A 10003-nucleotide genomic window follows, 5' to 3' on the forward strand; every position below is an offset into this window, starting at 1 on the left:
AGCGTTGGTTGATTGGCGGGAAACAGAGAGTGGGAATAAAGGGATTCCATTCTGGTTGGCTGCCGGTTACCAGTGGTGTTCTGCAGGTGTCTGTGTTGGGGCCGCTTCTTTTTACATTGTATATCAACGATTTGGATTATGGAATAGATGGCTTTGTGGCTAAGTTTGCTAATGATACAAAGCTAATCGGAGGGGCCAGTAGTGCTGAGGAAACAGAGAGTCTGCAGAGAGACATGGATAGATTTGGAGAATGGGCAAAGCAGTGGCAAATGAATTACAGTGTTGGCAAGTGTACGGTCATGCACTTCGGTAGAAGAAATAAACGGGAAGACTATTATTTAAATGGGGAGAGAATTCAAAGTTCTGAGATGCGACGGGACTTGGGAGTTCTCGTGCAGGATACCCTTAAGGTTAACCTCCAGGTTGAGTCGGTGGTGAAGAAGGCGAATGCAATGTTGGCATTCATTTCTAGAGGAATAGAGTACAGGAGCAGGGATGTGATGTTGAGGCTCTATAAGGCATTGGTAAGACCTCACTCGGAATACTGTGTGCAGTTTTTGGCTCCTTATTTATGATAGGATGTGCTGACGTTGGAGATGGTCAGAGAAGATTCACTGGAATGATTCCGGGAATGAGAGGGTTAACATATGAGGAACGTTTGACCGCTCTTGGAGTTTAGAAGAATGAGGGGGGACCTCATAGAAACATTTCAAATGTTGAAAGGCATGGACAGAGTGGATGTGGCAAAGTTGTTTCCCATGGTGGGGGAGTCTAGTACAAGAGGACATGACTTGAGAATTGCAGGGCGCCCATTCAGAACGGAGATGCGAAGAGATTTTTTGAGTCAGAGGGTGGTGAATCTATGGAATTTGTTGCCACGGGCAGCAGTGGAGGCCAAGTCATTGGGCGTATTTAAGGCAGAGATTGATAGGTATCTGAGTAGTCAGGGCATCAAAGGTTATGGTGAGAAGGTGGGGGAATGGGACTAAAGGGGAGATTGGATCAGCTCATGATGAAATGGCGGAGCAGACTCGATGGGCCGAATGGCCGGCTTCTTCTCCTTTCTCTTATGGTCTTATGGTCTTCTCCATGTCTGCCACCAGTTTGTGACAGGAACTTTCGCCCCTCCCCTTTCCGTCCCCTATTGAGTCAGTGACTTCGCCACGCTCACCGTCTCCTCAGTCCACTCCTCGTCCCATCACTCCTCTTCCTCCCAAACCCCTCACCCCTCCTCCCCAAAACCCACATGTATATGTGTATGTGTGAATATCTGAGATATATACATTAGTTTATTCAATGACAACATTATTAGAATTGAAACATATGTACAATGCCCAGGGCTATATAAAACACAAATTAAAATACTGTTATTACAATCAATAACACACTCGATCCCGGGATTGTATCCATGAGCACCGCATGTTCCTTCGCCATAGATTCTGTTGTGACAGTGGCCATTGTAAGTCAGTGTCCATCCCTGGCGGCCACATTAACCAAGGATTCGCCCATTTTAAATCAGCGCGTCCCTCCCTCTCTTGTGCTCACTTCTACCAAAGCCGTCACTCCCTCCCCAGCGGCCATTTCAAGTGAAGCGTCGGCCATTTGAAGTCACCGTGAACTTCACTCCTTCTCTGCCGCTCACTTTAACCGAGTCGTCGCTCCCCCCTAAGTCCCATTTCAACCCGGCCGAACGGGGTCTCCTTCAGTCACCACAACTCTCCCTTTGTCACAACAAAATTATCGATGGTGACGGCCGTTTTCAATCGGAGTCTCACCCCCTTCCTTCCCGGCGCTCACTTTAAACAAGGTATCACGAACCCTAAACTGCCCCGTCAGACATTTTAAGCGAAGCGAGTGGATGGGAAGGGACGGCGTCCTCGTAGGAGTGCGGAAGCTGGGAGAGGACGGGAAGGAGTGAGTTCCTGTTTTTGGAAAATCATCCTCATCTTCAATTTCATCCTGGGCTACTTCCCGACCCAAGAAATCAAATGTGATTGTTAACCGCCAGGGTTCTAATATCAATCTGTACTCCCCTGCCCGTTTGTGTCCTCTCCCACACTCTCCAGGTCCGTGTACCCTGTAGCCCTCTCCGTCGTTCTAGTACTTCTCTCCCCGTCTCTCTGACATCCTCTACAGAGATTCATCCTGTGTGTGTGTGTGGGGGGGGGGATCCCTGTGCTTCCGTTTCGAGAATTGGAGGGCACGAGAGGGGGAGACTGGACAACATAGATAGAGCTTCATTCTGTGTCTGATCCCAGGAGTGTGTGATCGTTCGGTGTGGAGGGAGATTCACTCTGTGTCCGACCCCGGGAGTGTGTGATGGGACGGTGTGGAGGGCGATTCACTCTGTGTCCGACCCCGGGAGTGTGTGATGGGACGGTGTGGTGGGAGATTCACTCTGTGTCTGACACCGGGGGTGGGTGACCGGACAGTGCGGAGGGAGATTCACTCTGTGTCTGAACCCGGGAGTGTGTGACGGGACGGTGCGGAGGAAGATTCACTCTGTGTCTGACCCCGGCAGTGTGTGATGGGACGGTGCGGAGGGAGATTCACTCTGTGTCTGAGACCAGGAGTGTGTGACGGGACGGTGTGGACCCTCTCGTATCTCAGTAGACTCACACCTGTTATTACAGTTGATTTTATCTGTATGCGGGGGGCAGAAGGGGGACAGTTTGGGTGGAGACGAGATCCTGGGCACCCAGACTCTGTCAATCCGACCTCCCTCAGCCTGGAGCTGAGACGCTACTGTTTCAGTGTGAGGAGCTCCGACCCACTGTTGCAGTGCACAGGGTGCGGGGGCCAGCAGAAACCTCAAATAAAACTCGAGTCCGGCACTAGGACAGGAAGTTACAGCGGTTTATTGATTTCATCATGACAAATGTAAATTAAACAATGTGTGAGCTGCTGACGTGCGGGAATAAATAAGCTGCTCCCGACTCACTCACAGTCACACACAATTAACTGACCGGCGACAACGAGTGACCGGTTGAATAATCAGTCCCGTTTCTCACCGTCACTCTGCATCGGGGAACCGATGATTATAAAATCACACTTCAGGTACTGGCATCCAGGGTCACTGCCGAGGGATTTGTCAATTTAACATCATTATATCGGCCAGGCTGCCGAATGCACCGTCCTCAGCAAAGGGAGCAAAAGGATAATCCCACTGGTGTCCCAGACTAAGGCCCGACCTCCGGGGTCTTCCTGTCTGGGTAAATCCCCAGAGTCTCGAACACGCACATCTGCGGAAATACGTCACAGGATCCTTTAATACCGTTGCGAATTATCCCCAGTGCGCGGCCATTAAAGGTAAGGGCGGGAGTTAAAGAGGAGGGGGAATCGGCCAAAATATCCCTATCCTGTGGTCGGGGATGTTCACACGGTCACTGTCAGTCCGGGTCTGGGTTCCTGCAGAGATCTCAGTTCCTTCTTCCCGGTCTCACTGAACTGATTGTCCCCCAGCCTGAAACAGATGGGAGAATAAAGATGAAATAAACAGATTACACAACAGTGTCAGTAACAGGGGACCGGGGTTAATGTTTCAACAACACTCACAGACAAATATCACCAGAAAACCCGCGGATCCGCTGATATTTTATCACATTGAACATTAACACAAACACTCACCCGATCCACACCAGACTCGGGAGGTTCAGTATGAGGCGGCGGAGTGCGGGAAGTGATCGGTCTGTCAGTGAGTTGTGACTCAGGTACAGCCACTTCAGTGATGGGTTTGTACTGAGAGCAGAGATGAGATCCTCGGCACTAGAATCTGTGAGACCGACACTCTCCAGCCTGGAGATGAGAGAGAGTGAGGGTGAAGGACACACAGAGAGAGGAGACGGTACAAATCCCCAGTGTTTATCAGTAACACAATTACTAATCACATTAATGTTCAATGTCAGATACCCAGTGTTTGTAAACACAATCTCCCACAGTCTGCTACTTACCACAGTTTCTGTATTTTACTCTTCGGGTTCCTCAGAGCCGCAGACACCGGTTTCACTCCCAAAACCCCCAGTTTATTATTACTCAGTCTAAACACAAACAGACAGATTGATGAACAAAGTTATTCAAACATTTGGTCTGGGGGAATTTCTCTCACTCGGATATTTCAGGAAATATTAAACCCTTCTGTAAATCACAGATTGGAGTTCCCATCACTGTCAATGTCCCTCACTGACCAGCTCCGGGGTGTTCACCCAATGTCAATAATTTAGTATGTCGGTGTGACCCTGTAAACTTCACATATTCTGTCTCATTCCCCGATGGTGAGAAAAGTGTTCCTGATGTGAGAGGTTCGGGAGGGGCAGGGATGAAGGGTGGGAGAAAGTCCCATATTGAGGAAGATTTGTGAAAGTGTCGATGGGAGACGGTGGAAGAGACCCCACCTGAGGAAAAGGGATAGAAAGACAGAATCTGCGATAGGAATGGGATGGGGAAGAGAAATCCCTCAGGAGGAAGGAGATAATGATGAGTGATCCCACAGGAGGAAGGGGAATGGGGATGAGAAGACCCACAGCAGTACACCGATGGGAAAGGATAACCCCACAAGATGAGATGATCCAGAAATAGATTGTACAGGAAGGCTGGGTCTGAACTGAGGCCCACAATCGGGAGGGGAGATGCGCCCATGAGTTCTGAGTATCTGGTAGTGAGCACAGTCACACAGGTGGACTGATGGTGACATTCACACACGGGGAAGGGCAGGAGAGTACAATCTCACAATGGTATTTCTTTCCTTCTCACTGGGACAGTCTGCTGACGGTCACTTGACCCTCACCGCGAAGGGGGTGTGAATCTCTGACCCACCTGCTGCAGTCAGTGTCGGTCTGGGTGCCAGTAACAGTGAGAAGGGACATTGTCAATGGATGTGACACAGGCAGCGAGAAACACGGCCATTCCTGTGATTTACTGCCATTAAACCAATGGTTGTTGTTCTCTGATTTGATGATGAAGTCTCCAACAGAATGGAAATGTCCCTGATCCGACAAAAGGAAGCGGAGTGGGAAAGAGAGATCCCACAGGAAGAAGTGAGATTTAGTTGAGAGATCCCACAGGAGGAAGGGGGATGGAGAAGAGAAATCACACAGGAGGAAGCGGGATGGGGAAGAGAAATCACACAGGAGGAAGGGGGATGGGGAAGAGAGATCCCACTGTAGGAAGGGTATGGGGAAGAGAGATCCCACAGGAGGAAGGGGGATGGGGAAGAGAAATCCCACAGGAGGAGGAGGGATCGGAAGGAGACATCCCACAGAAAGAGGGGGGAAGGGGAAGAGAGATCTCACAGGAGGAAGGGGGATGGTGAAGAGAGATCCCACGCGAGGAAGGGGATGGGGAACAAAGATCCCACAGGAGGAATGAGGATTGGGAAGATATATCCCGCAGAGGAAAGAGGAATGTTGAAGAGAGATCCTACAAGGAAAGCCGGTGAGGGAGGAGTGATCACACAGATGGACGGATGGGATGTTGAGGAGAAATCCCTCAAGTGGAAGAGGGATGGGGAAGAGAGATCGTACAGGAGGAAGGAGATGTGGAAGAGAGATCCCACAGGAGGAAGGGGGATGGGGAAGAGAGATCCCACAGGAGCAAGGGGGATGGGGAAGAGAGATCCCACAGGAGGAAGGTGGATGTGGAAGAGAGATCCCACAGGAGGAAGGGGGATAGGGAAGAGAGATCCCACAGGAGCAAGGGGATATGGAAGAGATATCCCACAGGAGGAAGGGGGATGGGGAAGAGAGATCCCACAGGAGGAAGGGGGATGTGGAAGAGAGATCCCACAGGAGGAAGGGGGATGTGGAAGAGAGATCCCACAGGATGAAAGGGGATGGTGAAAAGATACAAAACTGGAGGAAGGGAGATCCCACGATAAGAACGTCAATGGGGAAGAGAGATCGCACAGGAGGATGTGGATGCGGAAGAGATATCCCGCGGGAGGAAGGGGATGGGGAAGAGAGACCCCACAGGAGGAAGGGGGATGGGGAAGAGAGATCCCACAGGAGGAAGGTAGATGCGGAACAAAGATCCCAGAGAAGGTACGACAATGCAGAAGAGAGATTCCACATTAGGAAGGGGATGTAGAAGGGAGTTTCCACAGGAAGAAGGGGGGTGGGGAAGAAAGATATGACAGCAGGATGGGGAATGGGAAGAGAAATCCCGCAGGTGGTAGGGGAATGAGGAAGACAGATTGGAAGTTGAGGTGGAAGGGGCGGAAAGGGATGGGGGAGAGGTCCCACAAGAGGAATTCGGATAAGGAAGAGCGATCCCACAGTAGGAATGGAGGTGGTGAAGGTAGATCCCACCGAAGGAAGGGGGATGGGGAAGCGAAATCCCACAGGTGTAAGGGGGATGAGGAAGAGAGATACCACAGCAGGAAGAACGATGTCGAAGTGAGATCTCACAGGAGGAAGGATGATAGGGAAGACAGATCCCACCGAAGGAAGGGGGATGTGAATCGAGATCCCACAATTGGAAGAGGGTTGAGGAAGAGACTTCCTAGAGGAGAAAGAGGGATGAGGAAGAGAAATCCCACCGGAGGAAGGGGATGGGAGAGAGAGATCCCACAGGAGGAAGGGGGCTGGGGAAGAGAGATCCCACAAGAGGAAGGGGGATGGGGAAGAGAGATCCCACCAGAGAAAGGGGGATGGGGAAGAGAGATCCCACAGGAGGAAGGGGATGGGGAAGAAAGTTCCCACAGGAGGTAGGGTGATTTGGAATAGAATTCTCACAGGAGGAAGGGGACGGGGAAAAGAAATCCTGCAGGAGGGAGGGGAATGAGAAAGTCAGATTGTACAGGAGCATGGGGAAGCAGAGGAGAGTTCTCACAATGCGAAGGAGGATGTGGAAGAGAGATCCCACCAGGGTAAGAGGAGGAGAGAGCTCACATGAATAAGGGGATGGGGAAGGATGATCCCCGAGTAGCAAAATGGAGAAGAGAGATCCTAAAGGAGGAAGGGGGATGTGAAAGAGAGATCCCGCAGGAGGGAAGGGAATGAGAAAGACAGATTGTACAGGAGGAAGGTGGAAGAGGAGGTGAGTTCTCACAGGTGGAAGGGGGATGGGAAAGAGTGATCCCACAGTAGTAATGGAGCTGGGGAAGAAAAATACCGAAGGAGGAAAGCGGATGGGGAAGAGTGATCCGACAGGAAGTTCGGAGATGCGGAACAGACATCCCTCACGGGGAAGGGGAGGAGAGATCTCACAGAAGGAAGGGGGATGGGGAACAGAGATCGCACAGGAGGAAGGGGATGGGGAAGAGAGATCCCACAGGAGGAAGGTGGATGGGAAAGAAAGACCCCACCGGAGGGAGGGGTTGAGGAAGAGTGTTGCAATATAACAATGGGGGTTTTGTAAGAGGTGTCCCCCAGGAGGTTGGGAGGGAAGAGATAGACTGTCTGGGATGCATTAATATATTGTACGGTAGGGGCGTTATGAACCTAGGATCATCGTTGAGACAGGACGTGTGCCCATGGGGTCTGGGTATCTGGTAGTGAGCACAGTCACACAGGTGGACTGATGGTGATAGTCACACACGGGGAAGGGCAGTGGGAGGACAATCTCACAATGGTATTTCTTTCCTTCTCACTGGGACAGTCTGCTGACAGTCTCTTGTCCCTCACCGGGAAGGGGGTGTGAATCTCTGACCCACCTGCTGCAGTCAGTGTCGGTCTGGGTGTCAGTAACAGTGAGAAGGAACATTGTCAATGGACGTGTCACAGGCAGCGAGAAACACGGCCATTCCTGTGATTTACTACCATTAAACCAATGGCCGTTGTTTACTGATCTGATGAAGTCTCCTACATCCCTTCATAAGGAACCACAGAAACCTCCCGTCCTTGGGGAATTAGTGACCCATCCCTGGGCATTTTTCACAATTCTTCACAATCTGAATTACTACAGTTTTACCCAAATCCCTTTCTATTGAAACAATACAATGAGACAGTTTAACAGTTCAGAGTGAGAGATAAATCAAGTTACCTCAATTCCTGGCACTTGTGCAGCCCGGGTCCCAGCCGTTGGATTCCTTCAAACTGAATGTGGCAGCGAACCAGTTCGAGGTGTTTTACTGTATCACAGAGTCCGATGACATGAGACAGGACCGTGCAGTCAATCGGGGTCAGTGTAATTTCACGGAATGAAAGTATATTCACAGATCCCAGTGTTTCCTGAGCCAGTCCACTATTCTGAGACTCAAACAGGTAGTGCAATGTGTTCAGGAGGCTCCTTTTACCAGCTTCACTCGTGTTTCTACTCTGGCGTTTAACCTCCTCCTTCACCCAGTCAATCACCCGGCAGGTTGTTTCATGAGGAAATGGACCCAGAAACTCCTCCAGGCCCCGAGCTGTCATTGGGTTGGAGAGACCAGCAACAAAACGGAGAAATACCTCAAACCGCCCATCTGTCGTGTTGTGGGCTTCAGTGAGGAATATCAGGATATCACCAGGATGTGGATTCAGGAATTGTGCGACAGCAGCTACAAACTCTTGGATGGTGAGATGTGGGAATGTGTACACTACGCTCCGGGCAGAATCCTCTCTCTCCAAAAGCTCCATCAGGAACCCGGACAGGAACTGACAAGGCTGCAGATTGTAGTTGATCAAATCTCGATCTGTAAACACAATCTTCCTATCGGACACTCCTCTGAAGGCCATCTGACCAACCCTGAGTAACACATCACGGGGGTTCTCAATCTCACGGCCGTGGTTTTTCAGGATGTTGTAAATATAATAGGAGTACAGTTGCGTGATGGTCTTGGGAACTTGCTGTGGGTCCCTGACTCTTTGTGTGAAGAAGGGGCCCAGTGCCAGAGCGAGGATCCAGCAGTAGGAGGGGTTGTAGCTCATGGTATACAGGATCTCGTTATCCATCACGTGTTTGAAAACAGCTGCTGCAACTACCTGATCTTCAAAATACCTCATGAAACATTTCTTCCGTTTCTTACCAGAAAATCCCAGGATTTCAGCCCAGACGCTGATATCAGCCTTTTCCAATAAATGTAATGCAGAGGGACGGGTGGTCACCAGCACTGAACACCCTGGGAGCAGCTTGTGCTGGATTAAACTGTACACAATGTCCGACACCTTGCACTTGAATTCAGGATCTGTGCATGTGTACTGAGGTTCTGTGTCTCTCCGACTGTCAGAGAAATTAATTTTGTCATTGAATTCATCCAAACCATCGAATATAAACAGCAATCCCTCTGGGTTCTTCCAGACCTCTCTCAGGATATTCCCAAAGTAAGGATACTGATCCAGAAGCAGTTCCTTCAGGTTTATTCTGTTGTTAATGGAGTTTAAATCCCGGAATTTGAAACTGAAGACAAATTGGAATTGTTGGTATATTTCCCCCGTGGCCCAGTCATAAACAATCTTTTGTACCATTGTTGTTTTCCCGATTCCCGGTGCTCCGGCTACTGCTGCCGAACATGCAGATTTGGATTTACTCTGGGAACAGCTGCTCTGGAACAGCTGATTAGTCTGGATTTTTTCCAGCTCTCCAAGGAGATGTTTCTGTCTCCACTCCTCGTGGTCTCTGCCTCTGGCTAGCAGCTCATGTTCCACCAGTGTCCGATCTCGAACAGTAGAAATGACCGTGAGCTCAGCGTATTGATCAAGCAGCTGGAAAACCTTCACCTTCTCCTTCATCAGGATCGTGTTCACTCTGAGTTTTTCAGTTTGTGCCCGCAGAGTCTCCTTGTGTTTCTGTTGAACATCTTCCATGGGAACAGACAGTGGACAAACTGTTAGATGCCTCAACTCAGAGCTCAGTATTTAAGCACACACGAGTTAGCTCAAAGCTATTTCATTAATTGGATTCATCAATAGATGTTCGTACAGAAAAGTAAATTTCATTAACAGACCACTGACTGGCCAGAGAGGCCTGGTCCAGATAAACACAAGGTGATCACATTTTCACATTAACTGTGCTGTGAAGGTCAGTATTTCCCTGGTAGTTTAGTGGCCTCCAACTGTCCTGTACCGGACCATCTCCCACTCCTGTCACA

The 10003-nt window shown here is 50.0% G+C and overlaps 1 protein-coding gene across 1 annotated transcript; it reads right to left on the reverse strand.

The window, feature by feature from the left end:
* Positions 1–3073: 3073 nt before the first annotated feature.
* LOC140720558 (NACHT, LRR and PYD domains-containing protein 3-like) lies at positions 3074–9387 on the reverse strand. Its single transcript, XM_073035395.1, has 4 exons — positions 7978–9387; positions 3951–4037; positions 3628–3795; positions 3074–3463 (listed from the first exon to the last, which is right to left on the reverse strand). Exons 1-4 carry the CDS (start codon positions 9378–9380, stop codon positions 3376–3378), a joined length of 1746 nt encoding a protein of 581 aa, XP_072891496.1. The 5' UTR covers positions 9381–9387; the 3' UTR covers positions 3074–3375.
* Between the last annotated feature and the right edge of the window lie 616 nt (positions 9388–10003).

This window comes from Hemitrygon akajei, unplaced genomic scaffold (assembly GCF_048418815.1).
Source record: "Hemitrygon akajei unplaced genomic scaffold, sHemAka1.3 Scf000045, whole genome shotgun sequence".
NCBI classification, from domain to species: Eukaryota; Metazoa; Chordata; class Chondrichthyes; order Myliobatiformes; family Dasyatidae; genus Hemitrygon; species Hemitrygon akajei.

Excerpts from the sequence above, each read along its gene's own strand:
- LOC140720558 (XM_073035395.1), bottom strand. The coding sequence starts at position 9,380 with ATGGTACAAAAGATTGTTTATGACTGGGCCACGGGGGAAATATACCAA. Across the intron at positions 4,038-7,977 it reads CACAAGTGCCAGGAATTGAG|ACTGAGTAATAATAAACTGG; the intron begins GTAACTTGATTT and ends GTTTGTGTTTAG. Across the intron at positions 3,796-3,950 it reads AGTAAAATACAGAAACTGTG|GCTGGAGAGTGTCGGTCTCA; the intron begins GTAAGTAGCAGA and ends TCTCATCTCCAG.